At 43.7% G+C, this 25,609-nt stretch overlaps 1 protein-coding gene across 4 annotated transcripts in view; it reads left to right on the forward strand.

The window, feature by feature from the left end:
- pak1 (p21 protein (Cdc42/Rac)-activated kinase 1) overlaps positions 1-25,541 on the forward strand; it is a 50,462-nt gene extending 24,921 nt beyond the window's left edge. The window contains exons 7-17 of one of the 4 annotated variants that reach the window (XR_011516108.1): positions 6,925-7,156; positions 8,464-8,527; positions 9,352-9,400; positions 9,841-9,953; positions 10,213-10,330; positions 10,396-10,495; positions 10,575-10,771; positions 10,895-11,032; positions 16,648-19,359; positions 19,454-19,665; positions 19,749-25,541. Coding sequence is in view for 2 of the 4 variants with exons in the window: in XM_015950668.3 (XP_015806154.1) it covers positions 6,925-7,156; positions 8,464-8,527; positions 9,352-9,400; positions 9,841-9,953; positions 10,213-10,330; positions 10,396-10,495; positions 10,575-10,771; positions 10,895-11,032; positions 12,118-12,204 (1,098 nt within the window). In the remaining 2 variants the exon portion in view is untranslated. Of the gene's footprint in view, positions 1-6,924; positions 7,157-8,463; positions 8,528-9,351; positions 9,401-9,840; positions 9,954-10,212; positions 10,331-10,395; positions 10,496-10,574; positions 10,772-10,894; positions 11,033-12,117; positions 15,077-16,647 lie in introns of those variants that run through there. The other 3 variants (XR_011516107.1, XM_070543724.1, XM_015950668.3) reach the window with 3 other exon arrangements.
- Positions 25,542-25,609: the final 68 nt, after the last annotated feature.

Raw genomic sequence — 25,609 nt, forward strand, 5'->3', positions numbered from 1 at the left:
CCGGCAGTCTGGAGGAAAGACAGCTCGAGTGGTGAGTTCTCCGGACGTTACGACCACGACAACCCAAAGAGTCGTAGCTCCCTTTGAATTCAGCTTTCACTGGCCATGAGATGTTACCAGGGTCTGCAGGTTAGATGTCTGTCTACGGTGTTGAGTGGTTCTTAAAAGAGCCATTGTGTCTGCTATCACTCGCAAGCCTTGCAGAGAAATGTTTTGACCTGAGGTCAAATGAAAGGATGGTCTTGAAGGCTTGCTCACCAGTTTGGCTGAACTAGGAGGCATCTGAAACTGACTAGATCAGGAAGTAAATCCAGTAATTTCAACTCCATTGTTGATAAATTTATTAGTCAGGATTTGACACGTTTCAGGGCATTACCAAAATACCTCAGAGAGCACGCCTTCTCTCAGATATTCAGAGACGTTAACGCTTAGTGTGAAGTAAAAATGTTTTTACACATGTAGGTGAAGTGGATGTTAAAACCTTAATATTATTAATATTATTACGAATAACTTTACTTCAAGACATTAAATTTTTTTTAAATAACATTAAAAATATAATAAATATGCATACAGTATATATTATACATAGCAACCATGCACATCATACAGACGAAACAAAACTGAACTAAAACAACAATCATGCACACAGGCTATACTCTAAAATGAGCGGGAGGAAGAGTTACTTATTCATGACGTGTGAGTAAACTGATGATTAACTTGTTAAATCGACAAACACTGATCTGGTGTGGTTTAAGGTCTGAAATGAATCATTGATTAAAGCACAGATTATTCAAACACTTTGGGATTTAAACATCTTGTTCGTTCAACACGTTTGATTATTTCTACCTATAAAGTTGTAAAGTCATTTGTGGTTCAAGGAAGAAGAACTTCATTCAGAGTGAAAGTGCAGGAGTCTCCTCTTCTGAGACCTGGAGCAGAGAGACTATGGCCTTGTTCGGTTGCAGCCATATATCCTTGTTGCTCCTGCTTGGAGGCCAGACCGATGGAATTAATCCCTGGATGTGTGACGCAGTTTGTGGCTGCAAATTAAAAGTTAATTTCTGTTCATTTTGATGAAAAACTTGATCTTTGGAACGCTACAATCCCCAAGACAAACAAAATAAATAAAACCCTATAAAATATGTAATTTTGGAAGCAATATTGAATTTAAAATGGAAGAGCAAAGTAGCAGAGGCTCATAACTGACAAAGTCTAAACTCAAATCAAGTAAAGTCATAAGAAGTTCATGATCAGTAAGCAATGTAATGGAAAGATGTAGATATGTAAAGGAATTAATAAAATGAAAAATACATTAAAGAAGAAACACAAGAAGTTAATCAGTGTTGGTAGTCCAACCCTCGATGTGAATGCATCACAAACGAATCAAAGATTAGTAGAAATAGAAATATAACAAATCAGAATTTAAAATGAATGAAACATGTATAATTTTATAATAGATATATATCTAGAAATGGAAAATAAAGATAATTATATTTGGATTCATCTCAACAGTTAGCAGATTTAATCGCTTGTCACTGTAATGAACTCAGTTGTCACAGATCTTCAGAAACCCACAACATTTATTTTATTTATTTATTTACTTATATTTCTAGAGGATGAAACCTCTTGAGACCAGAGGTGACTTTTGGGTGACCGGACTGAGGAGCAAAGTTGTAGAACCAGGCTTTATCACCTACGTCACAGAGTAAGCCCTCCTGACCTCAGCTGATTTCCCCACACGTGTGGGTGCAAATGAACACGCTGCAGGCAGATGGCTCCTCAGGTTCTGTAAGTACTGTTCGTTAGTGCAAGCCAGAGCAGCACTGGACTCAACTGACTGATACAGCAGGTGAAGCGGCAGGGTCATCTGTCAAACCCGTCGTCATTTCAAATGGTGGTTTAATAGCTGAAATTACCTGTGTAGCGTATTGGTTGTTGGCTCTTTTATGAAAGATGAACCATTCTACATAATAATCTGGAATATTAATTTTTAACTAATCAATAACCAAATGTTATAGAGATAAGAAGACTCAAAGGTTGTTTTCATCGATAAACTGACGATCATATCCGTGTGTCTGTGTTTCAGTTCAATGAAAAGACAAGTTTGAATTTTAAGAGATTTATTTCTTCAATTTAAACTAACAATTTGAAATGACAATCAAAGGAAAATAATCAACATTGGCAACCTTGTTGGACAATCTTTAACAGTTGATATTTTAAGCTTGCACAAATAGACCTTGTGTTGGATGTGCTAAGATTGAGGATGATGGAGTTATGAATGCGTGCATGCAGGTGTCTGAGATTGCTTCAGGGAGAGAGAAGGTGTCTGAGTGAAAAATGATGTTTTGCAATTAAACTTTAGTTCTTATTAGAAAACAGCATCAGAATGCTATCTGGTCGTGTTCTGCCTCACCACACTTGGGACCCTCTTTTAGATCCGGACCTCAGGAGGATGTTTCTCCAGATGCCACCTTGGCTGACAGAGAAGACGAAGGTGTGCGACGGTCCAGTCCCGGGTTGACCTCGGTACACGTTGCTGAAGCGTTTCGCAGATGCGCTTTCTCAAGTTTAGATTAACTCAGAAACAAAAGACTCTGGGACGAGGCTGCGTTAGCTGGTTGCATTTCAGCTATTCTGTCTGGCTTGACAGAAATAGCGTGGAGGGAGAAAAGGAGCCGGCAGGCTTCTTCCTCGTGGCGTTCGTTCCGCACGTCCACTCTCTTCCCTTCTCACTCTCGTTCTGACTCCTTACCGAAACCACTTCTCTTCCCAAAGCAAACTTGTTGTGCGTCAGAGCAAACGTGTTTTGAAGTTACTATGGATACGGACCTGTATGAGCAGGTGTGAAGGTCATCGCTAAACATCTTCAAAAACGTTATTTAATTAAGTATACTGATTCATTATAGTTCATTATGATTACCCAAAGCATAATAATCATTCATTTGATTAAAATACATTTATAATGAGCAAAGTGATCAAATGATTATTTAACATTAATAAAATACAGAAGCTTAAGACTGTTTTATTATGACTAGGCTGTGTGTGAAGTCCTTCTTCTGGAGATGCAGGTGTTCGGCTGTTGTGGATTCCTTCAGACTTGCTGGCGGCTTAGGTCTTAATCTGTGGGTGAAGGTGCTGCGTGACCCAGCTTTGACCCAGCCGGGCAAATACGACCTTTGACACAGAACCAGGGTCCGAAATTAACACTCGCCAAATGCGAGTAAATTGCTCCATTTGGCGAGTACATTTTTGAGCTCTACCTGCCACCTGGCGAGTAAATGTTTGCACCAAATTAGTTATGTTTATCAGTCATCTTCCATGGATTTCTGGTACTCCTCCCGCCTGCATGCAACATACACAAACGTACGCGAAACGTGAACGCCGCATCCAACGTCATTTCCACCTATCCTATTCAATCAGTTTATCAAGTTAGCAGTTAGCTTCGTGTTAAAACTAGCGGTGAAATGTGGCGGTTTTTAACTGGAGTCAGCCAGCCTTCCAAAAGAAAACTCGTCGAACTGGAAGGAAAACCACCAGGACCAGTGGCAACCAGAAGATTTTGTGAAAAGTGGCGAACTGGAGACGGCGGAGTCGTGAGACAATGGCTACATTATGATGGCCACGTAGCGTTGCTGCCTTTCACAGACAACTGTCCCTCGGCATTCTTCAAATATCCAAAAAACGCCCGTACTTCCCACTTTGTCTTCTTTGAGGGATAATAAATGTCCTGAGCGCTGCCGTCTCCTCCTCTGGCCATTATTTCAGCTTTAGCTTAAAGAAAGTTTTGGTTGTAAACAACAAAGTGCGCATGTGCCGCCGGCAACTTCCAGCAGATGATACGGTGGCTGGTAAGGGTCACCGCGCGTACACCGCAGCCACGGTAATCCACCGAGATAATATATATATATATATATTTTTTTAAACAAGACGGTTATTATTATTGTCAACTTTTTTACCGGGGTTTACCGCTACACCGGTTACCGTGACAACCCTAGCCCTGACACTTTCAGATATTCACATGGTGCAGCTGTGTTCTCCAGAGATCAAGGACTATGACCCACATGAGGCTGTAATGCTTTGGCACAAAGACGGTGTCAGAAGCAGGAGGCCAGACTTCATGGACAGAGAAAACAAGGAGTCTGACTAGATTTCAATGAAAGAGTTCATAAAAACATCTCTATAAATAAATAAATAAATAGTAAAAATGACAAAAGAGTTGTTTTTCTTATTAATCGATGTTTTAATTATTTTGTCACTCTGTTTGGAATCAACATAATATAGAATAACATGCTTTAGGTAGATCTAAATCATTTAGAGTTTTGGCCGGTAAAAAATATGCTTGGCCGGTAGATTTTCATCATCTACCGGCCAACTTGGCCGGTGAGTAAAAAATTTAATTTCGGACCCTGCACAGAACCCATACTTCCTCACGTTACACCTGGCTGGCTCGCCATTACATATATATGTGTGATCTGATCTTCATCTAAGTCTAAACGGTAGACAATCACACTAATACCACAAAAACACATGTTTCCATGTTTTTACTGACCACACCATGTTAACATTCACAGTGCATGTGGGAAAAGTGTTGGAACCCTCGGATTTAATAACTGGTTGAACCTTTGGCAGCAATAACTTCAACTAAATGCTTCCTGTTGGTGCAGATCAGACCTACACAACAGTCCGAAGTAAATTTTCACCATTCCTCTTTTGGGTTGTGTGGTGTGAATCACTTTCTTGAGGTCATGCCGCAGCATCTCAATCAGGTTAAAGTCTGATCGGGTCACTCCAGAAGGCGCATTTTCATATGTTTAAGCCATTCTGTTTTTGATTTACTTCCATGCTTTGGGTCGTTGTCCTGTTGCATCACTCATCTTCTGTTGAGCTTCAGCTGGTGGACAGATGGCCTTAAAGAGACAATATGCTAGCCTCGGGAAATAGACCAAATTCTGGCTTTGCAAGTTTGGTCGAGGAACGCTCCATTGGAACCTCTGCAGCCTCTAGCAGCATTCTGGCTGGCCAATCACAGCTCTCTAGATGGGTTTCAAACACATACAGGGCTGTGATTGGTCCTCAATGGTGGTGGTGGTCAGAGGTACCGGTGGCACCAGTGCTCGGCAGCCTCGCCTCTGTCAGTGCGCCCCAGGGCAGCTGTAGCTACATCGTAGCTCATCACCACCAGTGTGTGAATGGGTGAATGATTATGTTGTGAAGTGCCTTGGGGGAAGGCGCTATAAACATACAGGACATTTCCTTTCCACGTGGCTACATTTATGGTGGTTTTCTCCACATTTAATGCTCCTGAAAGGACGTGAAGCTCGCTAAAGTCGGACATTTTTCTCTGATGACATCATTTTGGTGAGTCGAGCAGTTGTAGACCTCTTCCTGTTTTCACACCAAAGCTACATTAACTTTTGCTGCCTGTTCAAAGGTGTGGAACATGGAAAGACACGTTAAATGATTATCTCTGATGCTAACGGGTCACTCTGAGTGTTTCATGCAGGCTGAACATGAGAATAGTCTCCTACACCTGTCTCCTGCATTAGTTTCTGATAGAAAACAGACGGTGAAACTCTAGGATAGAAAATCCTGACAGATCTACGTCACCCTGTCACTAACATTCTTGGACTCACCCATCTGGACTCACGACTGGGAAGGCTGTTTTCTCTTGGCTAGGAGAAGCTAACTGTTAGCGTTAGGAACTCCACCACACAGCAGAACTCCTCCAGGCTTGTGCTATTGGTGGAGATAAAACATCAATGTTGCAGAGCAGACAGAGTCAGTGGTAGAGTCATGTTGCTGTTAGCCAATCAGAGGAGAGATGTCCACGTATCAGGAAGTAAGTCTCCAGATCCTGTCGTCTGAAGCTCAGCTGTGATGTGGGTCACTGATGGTTCCTTGAATCGGGGCAGGGTATATATTTTTACCCGCTTCCAAGGCATTCGTTCCTATTGAACCGCTGCAAATGTTCTGATGAAATGAGGGATTCACTCCTTTGTTCTCAGACATCATAAGTTAAAACACAATTGGAGAACTTTTATAGGCTAATGGACTCCCATTTATTTTTGGGCAGTTGGAGACCCAATGACCAAAAGTAAATGGGCGTGGCTTAGGCTTCCTAAAGCCGGGCGTACACTGTGTGACTTTTTCAATCTTTTGAGCCGATTTTCCACTCGTGCGAGAATCCACGACATCGGGGCGAGCTTAGCGCCGAGCGGTCGTGTAGTGTACAGGGGGTTACGAGAGGCGATTAACTCCACGTGACCAGCTACCGATCAGCAGTCGTGAGCTCGCACGGACTTCTGGCCTGTTTGATATTTTGCTCGTCCCTCGTGAGGGTATCGCACTGTTGAAGCGGCGCTGCGAGCAGCTGCGACCCAAAAAGTATCAGAACCGCTCACGGCGCATGCGCGCGCAATCCTGCATCAACGCCGCTCGCCCGCTGTTTCCCTAATAACACACGCTGTTCGTTTTAATTTCTACACGTTTTTTTACTCACAAAGATTGTGAAGAAAGCGTGTTTGTCGTGTTCATGTCAAATTAAACTGATCACAAAACACAGATTTACTTTCTTTATTTCGTTTTCCTCATCCAACCCCCATAAATCCCTGTGTGTCCTCCTGCAGCACTCCCGAAGGACAACAGGCAAAACAAGACAGTCTGACGTGTTGAGTAAAAACTGCTAGTTTTAGCATATTTTTAGGGCCGACGTGTTGCTACCAGACGTGCAGGTGAGCGCATGACTCGTGAGATCTGCTCTGCGAGGAAGTCGTACAGTTTGAGCTGAAGCTGTGCTACGAGTGAAAAAGTCACACAGCGTCCGCCCGGCTTAATGCAGATGAAAGCATGAATTTTTATTTGAGTGTGTTTTAATGGAAATGTTTGACTCCAGCTTTCCTGATGTAGTTGAACTTGTGTTACCAGATCTACACTCGCTCAGTGATCGAGCCCCTCCCCCCTCCTTCCTCAAAAGATGCAGCCACCTCCCCTATCGCCCCCCTGACCGCCACCGTCACCCCTTCTTCCCCTTCCCCTGCGGAAGCGGCCCCCAGCAGCCTCTCCAGTGCAAGCCCCACCCCAGGTCCATCTCTGCCCCACCCACAAGACAAAAACAAGAAGAAGAAGATGTCGGACGAGGAGATCCTGGAGAAACTCCGTAAGTCTGATGTCACAAACACATTGTGGCCACATGCATGTGGGGGTCCTGCTTATTCTTGCTGCTGGATGAAGGCTGGCTGTCTCTGAGCTGCTGATTTCAGTGCTTTTAAGCAATAATTAAAACCGCTGCTGCAGTTCAGGTGATAAAATCCATAATGGGTCCATGTATTGGCTTTTTACCTCTTTGAGCAGCAATAGTCTCACATTTATGCTGCAGTTCAAGAGTGTAAGAAATAGATAACAGCAATGAAATGTTTGGCTTGGTTTATTTAGTTTGGACTCGATGGTCTCATTTACCTAACCCTAAAATCATAATTAATAAACCCTAACCAAACATGAAACTTGACCAGCTCTGTGAATATTGGGTTGAGGTGGAAAAGTTTTAGCAAAGAGTTAAAATAAAATGAATACATTTGAAAATAAACGGCAACCAGTGAAACTTCCTCCTTCCTCAGACTGAGAGGACAGAGCAACCTACTTGAGTTGAAACTGGCCTGTCTGTGACTCTCCTCCCGTAGTGAAAGATACCTTCGAGCGGCTGGGTTGGTGCAGATAAAACAAGAAAATACAAGAGTAGGTGTCCCAAGCCGAGGGCGCCGGCCTGCTGCGTCCACACGCGCCGCCATCTTTGGTCCTCTTTCCATCTAAAACAAAACATGCAACATTACACACATCTGTGGAACTGCGAGGCCTCGAACCGTGTTATGGCGGATTTAAGACTCAGACAATATTGATGTCTTGGTAAAATGTAGCCTTGCCCTGAAACCCTTTCAATAAACCTAAATATTCTCCCTTCCTGTTCTCTTTCCGGAAGGCTGCTGGTAACTAAATGTAAATAAATCAATAAAATAAGAAACTTTTTCCAAGCGCCTGTAAAAAACCATCAAATGTTTTTGTATTTTATAAATAATCTTTGTTTTGAACCATCATGCCGTCCAGATGGGCTCCGGTTGCCCTCTGCTGGTGAAACCAGGACACTGCAGGATGACCAAGGCCCGCCCCTTTGTCTGATTCTCATATCTGATTGGTTGTTTTCAAAAGGAGTTTCCTGCTTAGCTCCTAAACTGATGCTGGAGTTTCAATTTTGTTTTCATCCTTTTGTATTTTTCTTTTCTTCTTTAAACTCTTCAGATGAATCTACTTTACGCTTTTTCCCCATCGGCACATAAGAATGGTTTTAAATGGGACCCTTTTTAGTCCTCACAGCTGGTTGAAGGACAGTTTGTCTTGTGTTGTTGTTGTTTATTCATTAGTCTTTGTCTTCTGCGTCCCCCCCCCCCCCCCCCCCCACACACACACACACAGGGACGATCGTCAGCATCGGAGACCCTAAGAGGAAATATACCCGCTTTGAGAAGATCGGACAGGGGTGAGTTCATCTATAGGATAACGCTAACAGTTGTCCAAACAGTTAGTACCCATCATGCACTTCATGCAGCTGTGATGTCATGCTAATGAGCATGTAGGGTCGTGAGAGGTTAAAGGTCATGCTTCTCTGCAGTGTGTTTTCATTTGGAGCCATAGCTGCAGAATAATTTCATAATAAGTCATTCGAATTTTGGAAGATTTTGGTGGAAATCCTGAAAATCCCTTGAAGATGTTTCTAGTTTTAGTAAAGTATTAGTAAAGTATTAGTAAAGTATTAGTAAAGTTTTAGTAAAGTATTAGTAAAGTATTAGTAAAGTTTTAGTAAAGTATTAGTAAAGTATTAGTAAAGTTTTAGTAAAGTATTAGTAAAGTATTAGTAAAGTATTAGTAAAGTATTAGTAAAGTTTTAGTAAAGTATTAGTAAAGTATTAGTAAAGTATTAGTAAAGTATTAGTAAAGTTTTAGTAAAGTATTAGTAAAGTATTAGTAAAGTATTAGTAAAGTATTAGTAAAGTTTTAGTAAAGTATTAGTAAAGTTTTAGTAAAGTTTTAGTAAAGTATTAGTAAAGTATTAGTAAAGTTTTAGTAAAGTATTAGTAAAGTTTTAGTAAAGTTTTAGTAAAGTTTTAGTAAAGTATTAGTAAAGTTTTAGTAAAGTATTAGTAAAGTTTTAGTAAAGTTTTAGTAAAGTATTAGTAAAGTTTTAGTAAAGTAATCAAATAAGCAGAAGCAGCTGCATGTGCTGCTCACACAAGCTAAGAGTACATTTATTTGATTGGTTACTGCGATGAGTTGAAACTATTTACAGAAGTGATGTGTTTTCAGAGCTTCTGGTACCGTCTACACCGCCGTCGACATCGCTACAGGACAGGAGGTTGGTGTCCATCCATCACTCTCTTCCACTTGTCTGGGTCGGGTCACGGGGGCAGCAGCCTGAGCAGGAAAGCCCAGACTTCCCTCTCCGCAGCCACCTGGGCCAGCTCCTCCGGGGGAATCCCGAGGCGTTCCCGGGTAGGATGGTGTCGGTCCGGCTCCTGCCCTGGTGGGCTTTGTTCACACACTTCTCAGGAATGTGAAAATCTGCTAGCACGTGGGCGGGCCTGTGACACGCGGAGAAGACCCGCTGGCTCATTCTACCCACCGATCGACCTCGTGAACGAGACCCTGAGATACTTAAACTCCTCCACGTGGGGCAGGACCTCCTCCCTGACCCGGAGAAGGCCTTCTACCCTTTCCCGTGTCTCGGATTTAGAGGAGCTGCTTCTCATAACAACAATAAAATGTTGTATAACACGGAGCTCTGTCCTCTCTCAGGTTGCCATTAAGCAGATGAACTTGCAGCAGCAGCCTAAGAAAGAGCTGATCATCAATGAGATCCTGGTGATGAGGGAAAACAAGAACCCGAACATCGTCAACTACCTGGACAGGTGAGTGAAGACCACTGCTTCAGTCCTCACCACTCTGGTGTCTCGTTCGTCTGGAGTCAGAACCGTAAACCGCTGGTCCAGTTCAGTGTGTGTGACTGGTTACCAAGGTTACCAGTCTGTCCTGGAGACATCGTTTAGCAGATGCAAGTCTGGTACTGAAGCTGTCATCTCCATGGAAACGACATGCCAATGGCCCTGATGAATGGTGTGTGTGTGTGTGTGTGTGTGTGTGTGTGTGTGTGTGTGTGTGTGGCTGCAGCTACCTGGTGGCTGATGAGCTGTGGGTGGTGATGGAGTACCTGGCTGGAGGCTCTCTGACCGATGTGGTGACAGAAACCTGCATGGATGAAGCTCAGATCGCTGCGGTCTGCAGAGAGGTGAGGACCGTCCGACTGCAGGTGTGCGTCACAAATGGATTCTTGAAGGTCTTCTTCCTGTGCAGTGTCTGCAGGCATTAGAGTTCCTGCATTCAAACCAGGTGATCCATCGAGACATCAAGAGTGACAACATCCTGCTGGGCATGGACGGTTCAGTCAAGCTTAGTCAGTTCTCCACAGCAAACATCTCCACCACCTCCATGCTAGCTGCTGGAGCACTGACCATGTCCCGTTTCTTCTGCAGCTGACTTTGGCTTCTGCGCTCAGATCACTCCAGAGCAGAGTAAACGCAGCACCATGGTCGGGACCCCCTACTGGATGGCTCCAGAGGTTGTGACCCGCAAAGCTTATGGGCCCAAAGTGGACATCTGGTCCCTGGGCATCATGGCCATCGAGATGGTAGAAGGAGAACCACCCTATCTGAACGAGAACCCGCTCAGGGTGTGTGTGTGTGTGTGTGTGTGTGTTGGGAGGGGCTTGTTCCTAAAGCCACCACTAGATGGCAGCAAAGTGAAGGGCCAGTGGCTCCAATCTTGATTTTTCTTTTGCTGTTTTGGGATGAAGGCGCTGTATCTGATTGCTACCAATGGAACACCAGAACTGCAGAACCCGGAGAAACTTTCATCGTTATTCCGAGATTTCCTGAACCGATGTCTGGAGATGGACGTGGAGAAGAGAGGATCAGCTAAGGAGCTGCTGCAGGTACGGCTAGAACCAGTCTAGATAAGGTGCTAACATCTTATCATGCTTTTTACATAGAACCAAGCCCACTGGTGTATTTGTAGTCCGAGTTACTCGTTCAGATATTGGCTGTGAGGTGGAGCTGTAAGGACAAACGTTTGCTGTGAAGGATCCAGGCGTTGGACCGTGTTTAAAACCTGCTGTTGCAGCAGGAAGCCATGCTGGTTAAGGACACCCGGGCCCGGTTTAGCTGTCACCCTCTGCAGGTATAAGAACAGACTCATGGAAACTGATGACCTAAAACAATCCCGTTCTTCTACGCCAGCTGCTTGCTTTCGTTTCTGTACCACATGACGTCAGCTCGCGCTGCTGCGGCCTGCTGTCCGGGTGAGACGCTTCTGCCAGTGATGAAGTGGAAAATTAGATCAGACACCTTTGCCACTGTATACCAGACACCATGGAAGTACAGATGCCCGTCCAGTGGAAAGCGCCGTTCATCATCATCAGTATAAAAAATTCTATCCATAAAAATGTTGCATCATAAAAGACGAGAGCGACTCCAGAAAACTGGACCAAGTGCAGTGAGTGCACCTGTAACCCTACCCCTGTTAAAGGGTCGGGGTAGGGTTACATGAACAAACACTAACGTAGTAAGGACCCTTCTGGGTTCCTCGTCTCCAGGTAGACCGTGAAAACCGTCCCGACGTGTTCTCTTGCCCCCCCCCCACCACGCAGCATCTTCCTGAGCCATGCAGAACATTTTTCAGGTTAAATATTTTTGAATCCTCTTCAAATGTTCATATAAACTGCTACTAGCAACGAAACCTGGCCATGCACACCAGTGGGTATGCACTACCCACCAGATGGTCTCTCCATGAGCCCACCCAGGGATCAGGTGGATAGCTGATGAGTCATGAAAAGGTGTTAAATGTCATTTTGAGATCCCTGCAGGAACCCTTTATTATTTAGTTATTTAGATGTTAGGCGAACCAAACGCTGTTTAGTCATCGGTGTTACAAAGAAAAGGTTTTTGTAGCCAGTTTGCTAAAATCTTTCCCTTTTTGACGCTCTTCCTTGTTCTCTCACCCTTCCGTTACCCGCTGCAGCATCAGTTCCTGAAGATGGCGAAGCCGCTCTCCAGCCTCACTCCTCTCATCCTGGCAGCCAAAGAAGCTGCTAAGAGCAACCGTTAGCTTAGTTTAGCTAGCTCTGACTCATGTGGAGGTGATGTCAGCTGCCCCCACCTTACCTTTGACCTCGAGCTCTAGAGCCACATTCATCTGCCTCACAGATTCAAAAAAGGGGGCGGGGTTTCTTTCCAAGTCTTTGACACGCCGCCAGACTGGGACTGGAAGGACCGCTGATGAGGGCCAACAGCACCGTCCGTACAGTGAAAACACACGAGTCACTTGTTTGTTTTTATTTGGACCAGAGGAGCTCCGCCTCCAGCTGCAGGTGTTCAATCACCTTTTTTGTGTTTCTCAGCAAAATGTTGATTGTAGTTTTTTTCTGTCAGCGGGAAAGGTGTGGTTGTCCAAGCCCAGAGCCACAGACTCGCCGGCTTGTCGAGCATCTCGTTCGTTTTCCGTGTGGATTATCCGTTTGTAGCGCCGCTTCTACAGTCTTCTTCTTGTAGGCTCACTCTGACCTTAAATAAGCCAGATTACAGCAGGGATTACGCACCATTTAGCGTTCAACTCTTACAGGTGTGGGACCCTGAAAAACCTGTTTTAATGATTATGTCTGATGCTAATGGGTCACTCTGAGTGTTTCATGCAGGCTGAACATGAGAATAGTCTCCTACACCTATCTCCTGCATTAGCTTCTGATAGAAAACAGACAGCGAAAGTCTAGGATAGAAAATCCTGACAGATCTACGTCACCCTGTCACCAACATTCATGCACTCACCCGTCTGGGCTCATGACGGGGAAGGCTGTTGGTTTAGCGTCCAGGAAACATCAGAGAATGTCCCAGCTAGCAGAAGCTAACTGTTAGCGTTAGCAACTCCACCACACAGCAGAACTCCTCCAGGCTCGTGTTATTGGTGGAGGTAAAGCAAAGTCAGTTACCACGGTTACATGCGGACTGTCTTATTGTAATAATTCTCTATGCTAGTTCACGAGTGCATTAGAAAGCCCGCTTCTCAAGTAAAGTTCATGCCACTCTGGTACACTAGGTGGCGACACGCCCCTTTTCATGTCTACATTCTCCCGGTTAGCTTATAGCAACAGTCCCGGTTAGCTTATAGCAACAGTCCCGGTTAGCTTATAGCAACACTCCCGGTTAGCTTATAGCAACACTCCCGGTTAGCTTATAGCAACACTCCCGGTTAGCTTATAGCAACACTCCCGGTTAGCTTATAGCAACACTCCCGGTTAGCTTATAGCAACACTCCCGGTTAGCTTATAGCAACACAAGCAGTAAGCCTAGGCTGGCGGGAGCGAAGCAGACGGAGCTGGAACAGGAAATGCTGAATGGCTGAAGGACAACAGCGTCAATGCTGCAGCAGACGTGCTGTGCTGTTCTAGGTGTCTGACGGCGGTCTCGTCTCTTCCAACGCGAGTCTTTTTAGGTTAACATTCGGGTTTTCTGATGTGTGTGATAGTCGTGTTGCTGTTCGCCAATCAGAGGAGAGATGCCCAACTACCAGGATCCTATTGTGTTCAGCTCAGCTCTGATCTGATCTGGCAACCATCTAGATCCTGAAATAAGAGCACCCTCGAGTACGACTTGCAAGGCACGTATTCTAACCAGAGACCTCTGCAGACGTACTGTTTAGACAAGGAGCCACGACAAACATGGTTTACACGAAATAAGCAGGAAAATGGAAACCGGCTCATGTTGGGCTTGATGCTTCAGCTGTTAGAAAGACGAACACAGAAGATAAGTTCACTGTTGGTTTTACTAACAGACACTAGGGGGAGTTAAGAGCACAGCAAACTGCAAAGTATCCCTTTAAATGATTGAGTTGAACCAAACCGGCTCCATCTGTGGTTCTGGGTTGTGAGGGAGGGACATGCATGAGAACCGCTAAAAGAAAGTGGTGATAAAAGTGTAGATGCGGTGCATGAAAGAGATAACAGGTACGCTGAACCATCGTCTGTCTCCGCTTTAGTTTACAGCCGGAGTTTGATGAGAACACACAACGCTCGCTCATAAAGCCAGAAGGCCATTTTTGTTTTTAGTTATTTGAATGTTTTTGTTTTTAAGAACAGTTTGTCATTGCACAGCGACCCTGACTTTGTGCTCCTGAAAGACTGCTCTCGTAAGAAGTTACCCAGATGTGACCTCCTCATGCCGCACCTGGGTTGTGTTGAGCCGGCCCTGATAAAGCAGCTTTGGTACGTCTGGCCTTAAACGGCTTTAAAGGTGTAAAACTCTTGGCCGTAATAATGAGGCGCTCCAACAGTTCTGGGCTAACTAGATGGTATAAGCCTTTAGGAGCGAAGGCTGCTGCTGTTTGACTGGATCCTTAAAACTAATTTAAACAAACGGGAGATGGAACGGATTCATCCAGACGTTTTCATTATTGCTGCAGAACGTCTACGTTTGCCTGGGAAGGCTCCGGCGGCGTTTGGCTGGAGCGGTTTGAGCCTCCTGGGAGCTTTGCTGAATTTAAAGGGCTGTTCGACAGCTTTTATCGGTTTTCTGGAAACATTTCAGTGAAATAAGCGGCAGCTGTGAGTGGGTAAAATGCTGCTGCTCTGATACTAAAATGTTTTTGATACAGCAGACATTTTAAACACACATTAATGAAACCTAACTCGGATAACTTCCTAGAGTTGAATTTTTGTTTTAGTTTCTAAAATGGAAAGAGTTCCAGACGGCTGCTTCAACACTAAATATCTGTTTAGTTTCTTGTGATTTTTTGCTTCTCACTGTTAAAATCTGTCCAGATGAAGAAGTTTGGATCTAGCACAAACATCAGAACAGGTCCAGCTTTGGATGTTCTGTTAGGTTTTCTCTGGATGGTTGACTGAAGTCTCTTTAGTGCATTAGAGCCATCCTTCATTTGTTTTATGAATCACTTTGAACAAATAAATAAAATGGTAAAAAGAACAGAACTCTGGTCCTGTCTTGTGTTCGTTTCCTGAAGAACTCGGATAATTCGTGGAAACCCTAACCCACAGGTGTCCTCGAGGGCCGCTGTTCCACGTTTTAGTGTCTTCCCTGTTTCACCACACCAGCAGGGGTCTCATTTATAAAGCTTGCTTGGGCACAAAACGGGGTCGGAATACTGTAAGCAACTTTCCACGCGAACTTTGGGATTTAAAAGAAGTTGACTGAAGACCTGGCTTACGCACATTATGGACATGGAGAGCACTTGCAGTGCTGCTGCTGATACGGGGGGGGGGGGGGGGGGGGGGGGTGCCAAGTCACAACATTAGGAAATTGCTGCAGTATTTTGGTGCAGAAGGTAAGATAGAAAAAAATTAAGAGATAAGCAAATGTAAGAACTAATAAAACACTCATGATAAAATTATTAATGTAAAAAGTGGCAGGAATTAGAGAAGCAGCTATCTACTCCGTGTAGGTACTAATCTGAGTGTTTGTTGAATGGTTCAAGCACAGCATCGGGTCACGTGACTGGGACCAATCAACTTGAGTGGGCTGCCCTAGGATGTTCATTCAAAAGTCCAACTGCAGAGGAGAAGAAACTGTTTTTGTGACGAGAGGTTCTGGTCCGAATGGATCTGAGCCTTCTGCCAGATGGGAGCGAGTCGAAGAGACCGTGTCCAGGGTGAGACGAGTCAGCTATTATCCGACCTGCACGCCTCAATGTCCTAGAGGTGTACAGATCTTGAATGGAGGGGAGTTTGCAGCCAATGACCTTCTCTGCAGAGCGCACGACACGCTGCAGCCTCTTCTTGTCCCTGGTGGTAGCTCCAGCGTACCACACGGTGATGGAGGAGGTGAGGATGGACTCGATGATAGCGGTGTAGAAACGCCTCATCGACTGTGGTGATAGGTTGAATTTCTTCAACTGCCTCAGGAAGTACATCCTCTGCTGGGCCTTTTTTCTGATGGTGGTGATGGTGGGCTCCCATTTGAGGTCCTGGGTGATGGTGGTGCCCAGGAAGCGACATGAGCACCATCGTGATGGGAGTGTCAGACAGGTTTAAGGGGGCGATGGGGTGTGTGTGTTTCCTAAAGTCCACAACATCCTCCGCTGTCTTCTGGGTGTTTAGCACCAGGTTGTTGTGGCTGCACCAGGACACCAGCCGCTCAGCCTCCATTCTGTAAGCGTTCCATTCCATTTATATTTTAATGACGGACACATTTGATCTGCATTCATAAAAGGCTTAAACGTTACCAGTCTCCTCTGCATGGCCCCCTTCTCCGGCACGATGCCACGCACACTTGCCGGTCCAAGTACTGCTTAGATCCTAACGGTGAGCGGTGGGGGATCAGTGGTGCCAGGGCCTCGCCAGTGGCATAAACAGTCTGGCGTTGGCAAAACATCTTGTTTTTTTTTTTGCCTCCACCTTCGGATCGGCCCATTTTTTTTATACCCGTCACAGATCTCTCTGAAGAAGTCAGCATTGACGGCTTCAGCAACGCTGAGCCACTCCGTGGATTTTCTCTTATTTGTTTTGCAAAAGCACTTCCTTTCATTTCTCCACCTCACCCACAGGTACCTCAACTTCTGCTTTGATGAAACAGCGCTTCCTTGATCTGTGGTCGCCATCGTTAATGGAGCGCTGCAACGAGCCGGCATGAGATCCACAAGGCACTTTGCATTGACCATTTATGGCAGTAAGTGGGCGTGTTGAGGGTGGGATGTGATCAAAAACACCTGAGTACCTTTCTAGGTAGAGTGTGATTTATGAAGCGGAGATTGCGTGCAGCTGTGTGTACTCCATGTTTGATAGATCACACACCTGCTTGGCGTAAATACTTTTGTTTTGCTGAGCTTAAGTACGTTTTTCGGAAGGATTCTACGCCATGTTAGATAAAAGAGACCCCTGGGGACCCTAACCCATCCTTCTCAGCAGCAGCTCTGCAGGTGCTCTCCATGTCCAGCATGTGTGTAAGTCAAGCCCCCACAATGCGGCTCTAAAAATGGTCCCAACCCGGAAGTAAGAAAAATTGCAGTTCCACCCTCATCCACTAGGGGCTGGTGCCAGAAGCGAGCAAATCCTCCTTGACTCCCATGTTAAAAATACCAATTTCACAGCAGAAATAAACATGTTTACAGCCTGGTACCAGAACATATTTTTTGTCTAAATTATCTAGTTTATACTCATGACAACTCTGAGGGGGGTGAATTTTTTTCTCACTCTTCTGTTTAAGTGTATTAAAAGCCTAAAATTATGTATAATTAATGAGCATCAGACCCACGTGACCACAGAGCTAGCTCCGGGGAAAGGCCTCAGTAGAGCCTCGGTCTCTCCTGGAAACTGTGTCGGGATTTTGAGTCTCTGTGCTTGTGAATTCTGTTTTGGATATTATTGGTGCAATTGTTGGACAAAATGACTTGCTGTGGTATTAATTGCACTAATAGAGCGTCCAAGGAGTCTCCACCTCATTTTTTTCGGTAAGTTAAAATCTATATTCGTATTTTATGTCACTGCCGCCTTTAAACTAGCTGAGTTTACCGAAGTAGCTAGCTAACTATCAGTTTAACATGTAGCATGTACTGTTTAACCATGAAATTTAGATGTAAAATACGGTAAAATAATTAATAGGGCATATTTAGATGGGTAATATGGTAAAAGATCAAAATGGGTTGAAATATGACGGAGCGCTAAGAGGGAGACTTCTGTGTCCATTCTTCCACCCGGTAATCCCCAGCGGTCAGGCCGGGCAGCCTGACCGATCCGGCGCCTACTTGCTGCGCCTAGCTGCTGTGCGGTCTGACCGCTCGTGGAGTTTTTCATGTCTGACTTTAACCGCATCTAATACTGTATTAGGGCGTGAGCGCAACAGCGACAACTTAATATCGATGTGTAAGCAGCCTGAGTGGTAGGGTGTTTTCATCTGAACCCTTAAAATCTCCAGCAGGCTTGGAGTGACACCTGTGTCCATTCTTCCATCCGGTAATCCCCAGCGGTCAGGCCAGGCAGCCTGACCGGTGCGGCGGCTAGTTTCTGCGCGGGCTGACCGCTCGTGGAGCTCTCAGAGACAGATCTGACCGGAGAAATACTGCAGCTCGGTGAGAAGTCTATAGGGCATACAGCGTTTCCCTTAAATCCCACCGCCACGCCGACAAGATCCCAAGTTTATTTGTTTTTGTTGGCGCTTTTTACCGAAGAAGCAGCGGGAACTAATATGTTGTCGCTTGTGATCACAGCCGGCGGGTAGCAAGTATGTACAGTCTATGATTTTACCGCTCCCTCCTGCAGTCTTCCCCTATTAAAATTTAAAATGTGTAACTTTATATATTGGGATGAATGACTAATCTTCATGTTAAACTCAAACGTTAGGCATTTAGGGGGAAAAACAAAATAATAAACATTATACAGATGTCAAATAAATCAAACTGTAATTAAACTATATATTTTCAAAGTCTCGATTCTGGATAAAATCCAACAACATATGCTTTATAAATAAACACTACACATGGCTTTTACACACACACAGACACACACATGCATGCACGCAAGCACATTCACTCACACATACACACACACAGTGATCTGGTGTACCAGTGTGTTCATGAAACCAAAGAAGTCCAATTGCCTTCTTTAAAAATCCATTTGATGTCATACTGAACAACTGTTGTATTTGATTCTAATTTTAATGATTCTGTTTCAGGTGGAAATGCTGTGTGATTCCTGTGGCCCATGACCTGTGTCAGCCTTGCTGAGTTCTCTGTAGCAAGGTTTTCTGGCGCTTGTGGCCGTTCCAGAGTGCACCTGATCCGGTCTAACACTTCACATCCCAGCACACGCACGAACACATGCTAGTTGATGTTTGTTGTTCATAATGTTTGTTGTTCATGATGTTTGTGGTTCATGGTTTACATGTTTATAGTTGTTCATCCCACGTTTTCTTGATGACTCTTCGAAATGTTTCTTCACAGGTGCAGCTGCTGGTTGCTGTTTTTATGTTGGTTTGCTAGTTGTATTAATTTTTCTCTTATTTACTTGTTTATCCTCTATCAGCAGTCTTTATACCAGATTGGTTCAGCATCTACATTCAATATTACTCAAGGGGAACCTTGTACACATTAAGGCTCCTTGTCATGAGCCGGGGTGAGTACTCCTGTTCTCTTAACCATCTGTGAGTCTCTTGCCAGGAGAGGGAGTGGCCCAGCTGTTCCTGATCAGCAATCAGCGGGGTGCTTTCCTATTTAAGGTGGATGGAGGACACAATTCGACGCCGGAAGATTGCATCAGTTTTGGTAGTAACCAGCCACTCGTGTTACCTCTAGTGTTCCTAGGATTAATGTTATTTCGTAGTGTTTTTGCTCTTATATTGGATTTACCATTCTTCAGGATTCCTGTCGACCTCATTGGATACTGACCTCTACTCCAGGATTCTGATATTCAGCACACGGACCTTATCACCACCCTCCATAACCTACCTCTCATCTCACCCAGTGCCCCATCCACCAGGACGCCCCGCTTCTCTCCACCTCTGCTCCCTCTCCTGCACTTCCCCGGCTCTCTACCTCTCCCTCCTCCAGCCAACACATACACCCACCACAGTAAGTTCTGCTGAACACCTCTGCCTGCCTACAATGGATTTTGAAACTAGAACCTAAGCTCACCTGTGTTCTCCCTCCTCCAGACGCTGAGCTGTTGTTGCAGTTCCAACCACAGACTTATCTGTGCACCTTAAGTTCCTCCTTATAAATAAATCGTGTTTTCCATCAGTTTTTGGTCAGTGTTGTATTCTGCATGTCTTGGGTTAAGTACCTTCAAACAGGATTTTTAAACCAAGTAAAGTTAGTAAAGAACACATTTCTATTGTCTAAGAAACTGTTGGGATTTAAAATGGGCCTGTTGTACAAATAACTTGTAAATGATTATTCCTCACTTTCTAGTCTTAACCAAAGAAATTCCAGTAATTGAGCAAAAACATTTATTTTTAACACTACGTTTTATAACACAGGGCACAAAGTGTCGGCACAATAAAAAACAAACAAACCTGGGCCCAGAGAGCTGCAGAGTGAGTGTAACGTTGTCGTTTGAAGGAAGAACAGTTCAACAGTGTTATGGCTACAGATAAATTACATCATCAACACATTAGCTATAGCAGTCAGGGATATGTTTATCCTGTTTGCCTGAAAATAAATCTGTCCTAAAGGCCAAATTCAAAAGCAGCGAGACTCCCACCTGGAAGTCTTTCACTGCTTTTGGAGCTGGCCTTTAAGACAATCGGCAATATTAGTTAAAAAATATCATTTCCCCTATTAGTGAAATGAACTCTGTCTGACAAATATCCCTGGACTGTCATGTCTGATGTGAGGATGCACAACAGCACCATTTAAACTAGAAATAAAAGTAGCCATTACACTGCTGACGAACCTCCGGGCCTTCTCAATTTTGGCAGGTTTTACACCTGCCCTCCATCTACGCCTTTGGGTGATGGACGACATGATGATGGTCATATGAGGGTGGAGAAGGTGAAGCCGGTGCAGGTCCTCCTTCATGTTGACCAGCTTCACACTGCTGACCACCCCCATGTCATTGCCGCCGCAGTGAATGATGACATCCGGAGCTGCTCTTCCATGCCGGGAGTGAAAAAAGGGGAGAAGGTCTTTCCACCTCAGACCGCCCCAACCGAACCAGGAGACACAGACGTCAGGGAGGCAGAGGGTCTCTGCAGCTCTCTGGGCACCCCGCCTCACGTAGCTGTCTCCAATAATCCAAATGGCTATGGAGAAAAAATAACAGGTTTGTCATAATTGTTTAAAGTACAAAACCATACATGAAGTGGTCAAGACGGGTATATGGAACTTACACTTGCTGCGTTGTGTAGCTGATGTTGGAGACACACAGGTTGCCATGGTGACCTTTTAACAGATCTAAGAAAAAAATGTAATAAAAGAATGAAACTTAAAAACTCCCAGACCTCATTTCAATCAGCTATGGCAGATTTATTGTTTGGATCACAGTGAGTTACACTAATTCTAATATATTTTTATTTCTATTACACATACATACTTTTTAACTGTTATTTTCACATGACTGTTATCAGGCTGTTCTGGTTCTCATGATAATTCCGTTACTTCCAGTAAGTTATCTGGTGCTTACTTCATCTGTATAATGTCTCTTTACTTTTGGTGAATTGTACTGAGTCCAGAATAAAGACTAGTTGGCTGTACAAGATACAAACAAGTATTACGTTTTGGAAATATATGAAACACCGCCAGCATCTGTTAGAGCCTGTGGCGGGGTGCTGAGGGCCGGCTCCAGCCCAGGAATGAGCTCTCCTCGCCGGCCGGGAGGGTTGGAAACACCGCCATCCTCTCCTCTGCTGGCTGTTGTTCATTCTGTTATGGTTACCGGTGCTTAATTGTGTTGCAATGTGAAACGCTTGGTCTCAGATTTTGAAAGAAAGATAATAAAATGTCCCCCCAAAATACGACTTAAATATATTTTCTCTTCTTCATTATACATTTAATGGCTGGTGCGAATCAGGAGCGATAGCCCGGAAGATATGGTACTGAAAACTTGCTCAAAGCAAAATGTTTTCATTACGGAAATAAATTATAAACTTACCGATTCAATACTTTTTTAATCCAGGTACTTTTCACGAACAGGCGCCGAAAACCTCCACCTAAACTTCGTGTGAGGTTCAGGTCGATGGGTGTTCCACAGTTAGCTCCGGTAGGGTTGAAGCTAGGTGGCTACATCCATTAGCTCGGCTCCCACCTCCGAGTTAGCTTTGGGTTAGCCAGGGTTAGCTTCAGGTTAGCTCGTAGCTAGTTCGCCTGGGTGTCACTCGATCCCAGCCTTACAGCCCCACGCTCAGCTCCTCCTCTCTTCCCTTTTATGGAATTGTCTGGGCTGGACGGAACCTGTGACACGGTCAAAATGGCGGTGGTGGCCACCTCCCATTATAGACAACAAACGTGTTATCGGAGCCTATGGAATCGAATTGTCCAGTATTTACAGTCTATGGTGTAAGTCAGGTCCTTAGTCAACTTAAAGTTGCGCACATTTTTCCGCTAAGTTTTCTTTCATAAATCCCAAAGTTTGTGTGGAAAGTTGCTCACGCAGTTTTCCGACCCTGTTTTGTGCGTAAGCAAGCTTGATGAATGAGGCCCCTGGAGATTAACAGGCTGCTGCTCAGGTGAGTCAACTGTGTTAGAATGGGGAAACAAAAATATGCAGGACACCGGCCCTCGAGGACTGGACTGTTGGATGTAATTCTGGGTGTTCAGTAATGAGATTTTACTTTTTAAATGAGCTTATTTCCTAACGTCCTGTCTCTCCTCTGCTTTCTGAATCATTCTTTAAACTGACTCTGTTCTGGCTCTGCCACAACTTTCGTTTATGTGTGTGTTGTCTCTTTAAGAGAACCAGGAAGTCAGTGTTCAGACCATGTGGTGCAGACAGAACAGCAGGCGTAGCATGTGGGTTTTTAGTTGGGATGAGGGCGTTCCCTGTTAGTATTCCAACAAAACAATGTTTAGATAGACACTGGAGTCTGAGTAGTTCATCCAGGGTTTTAGAAGCTATGAGTATTATTTACAATGGATGTGTTGAGGCATGGTTATGATTTGTATCACACTTTATTTCCTGACGTGTGTTTATTTTACATGTGGATGTAAAAATTCTATTTGTTGGGTTTGGGTCGTTTCAAACAGTAAGCAAGTACTTAATTCGCTGCCGGAAGAAGAATGTGCAGATACAGTGAGAAAAGACTTGTCATACGTTCATGGGTAAAATCACAAGTGATTGGTGGGAGTAGCTGCCGTCAAAGGCAACTCTCGCATTTAAGTTCATTTTATTGGATTTAATGTTGAAACAATTAGTAGTTGAAAGATTGAGAAATAATATTTCAATAGTAATTCATGTTCTGTTCATCAGATTTATATGTTTAAATGTGTATTTGTGTTAACTGTGCAATTAGATGGGAACCTTTTCTATAGTTCCGTCCGTTGTTGCTAAGGGGGCATTTTTCTTGGCACACTCAGCAAGCAATTAAGAGACGAGCCACGAGGTTGCACGTCTGTCTGATGTCTAATAACCTCAGACCCGCTGATCAGAGCGTCACTCATCAGAGAAAGAGAATAAACTTCCAACCTTATTTAATATTGACAACCAAAATACATCATTTTACTTTTAGCTATCCTCACTGAAGCAACACTTAACTTCTATGTTAAAATGAAAAACATGAAAAGTGATTAAATGGTTCAGAAAAGTAGGAAGAAATATTATTTCTGTTTTTACAATTTTCATTTCAGCTTAAACAATTTATTATTTTGTGCTTTAATCACATTTAGCTTGTATTTTATGAAGATGTTTGTGTTGCATTGTTTGGAGAATGAATCAGAAAACAACATGAAAACTACTTGAAAGGTTTTGTGTTTTTGGATCATTAAATGATCTTTAAATGGCCTTCTACACCTTTTACAAGTGTTTGTTCTGCTGCAAGTCACACTGTGATAGGATTTTAAGCCATACCCAGATAGCAGGCTTATATTGAAACAATATTGATTTTCCATCTGAATCATCAGAATGGTTGACATTGAAATTTTGATGCAAACTAGATGTTGAATGTTTCAAAACCGATGAATCCTGTCAGAAACAACATTATATTGTAATAATTTCTCTTAACTGAAATATAAGTGAAAATGCATTGATCTGTAGTTGTGTTGACATTTTGATATTTTAATATTTATGTTAATTGAAATATAATTGTAAAGGCATTGGTCTATAGTTAATAAACCAATATAGGTTCTATATTAAATTTAGGTGCAAAATTATGTTGATTCAATGGTTTAATTCTCATTTATGAACTTTAAAACAAAACTCTAGAAAATTGGAGAGAACATGGCGCTCTACGCACCATGAGGAGGCCTACCTATCCTGGAAAAATAGTCTTGTGCTTTATAAAAATAAGCTTCCACAAGCCAGAACTGCTTATTTTTCATCGCTAATTGAGGAGAATAAGCATAATCCTAAATTTCTTTTCAGTACAGTTGCTAAACTTACACAGAATCATAGCTCTGAGCCATCTATTCCCTTAGCCCTCAGCAGCAATGACTTCATGGGATTTTTTACAAGTAAAATTAATTCTATTAGAAACAAAATCTTTAGCATCCTCCCTAATGCGATTTCTTCTTCCTCAGTAAGTGAGGCAGCATCAGAGGTGACTGTAGAACCTCATCTGTGCTTGAACCGTTTTGATCCAGTTGAGCTTTCAGAGTTATCAAAAATATTAGTTTCATCTAAACCTTCAACTTGCATTTTGGATCCAATCCCAACCAAATTATTTAAAGAAGCATTTCCTTTGGTTACTGCCCCCATTCTAGATATAACCAATCTATCCTTAGTAAATGGGTATGTACCACAGGATTTTAAGGTTGTTGTAATTAAACCTTCACTTAAGAAGCCTTCTCTGGATCCAGATGACCCAATGAATTATAGACCAATATCTAACCTTCCATTTTTATCCAAAGTCCTGGAGAAAATAGTGGCCATCCAAGTATGTCAGCATTTAAACACTAATGCTCTGTTTGAGGAATTTCAGTCTGGTTTTAGAGAGTATCACAGCACTGAAACTCTATCTATCTATCTATCTATCTATCTATCTATCTATCTATCTATCTATCTATCTATCTGTCTATCTGTCTATCTGTCTATCTGTCTGTCTGTCTGTCTGTCTGTCTGTCTGTCTGTCTGTCTGTCTGTCTGAGCGACGTGTGGTCCATATCCAGCATCAACGTTCGGTTCGACCAACACAGCTCTCCCAGTTCACCCTTAGCCCCTTACCTGCCCACTATCACAGAGGAGTGATGGGAACGTAGCCTCCAGATAGAAAGTATGTTCAGTATTCAGTGTTAGATCATCATCAGCTGATACAGGTACAGAAAACTAGATAAAAGAAATGTGGTTTGAATGAATGTAAACATTCAAAGGAACAGGGAGATTTGAAGGGTTTTTCTTGTTCTCTTGTTTTGTGGGTTAGCAGCCTGCATGACTGAGCTCTTCAGAAACACCTAGCAGGTACTCTCCAGCTCAGCTTACACTGGGATCATTCAAAAGGAAAAATCAGACTGATTTAGCTGCACTTGTGCCACACAGCAGCTGACAGAAGAACAAAGACACAAGCAGCAGTCCATCTCCCCTTATTCCCTCTGCCCCGCCCCTCAGTCGGTACCCAACGTGCAGCGCCAGTGTGGAGAGGGTGAAACATCTCACCACGCCTACAAAGATGAAATTGTTTTGTTGCTTTCCTTCTATGTTGGGGTTTTTTTTGGAAGAAAAAAGAAGGAAAACCTCCAGATTTAATCTGCTGGTAGGAACAAAAAGTTATGTGGGCACCTGCAGCTCCTCACACGAACAAGGATGAGTTAGGAAACACGTAGGTGATGCAGGTTCAGGTACTGGTGAATCTCCAGAGAACAGGAAGTGATGATACTTATTAGATCTGTTTGTACTGTAGAGATTATTTAGAGTTTTAGCAATTAGCTG

This window comes from Nothobranchius furzeri, chromosome 13, assembly GCF_043380555.1.
Source record: "Nothobranchius furzeri strain GRZ-AD chromosome 13, NfurGRZ-RIMD1, whole genome shotgun sequence".
NCBI classification, from domain to species: Eukaryota; Metazoa; Chordata; class Actinopteri; order Cyprinodontiformes; family Nothobranchiidae; genus Nothobranchius; species Nothobranchius furzeri.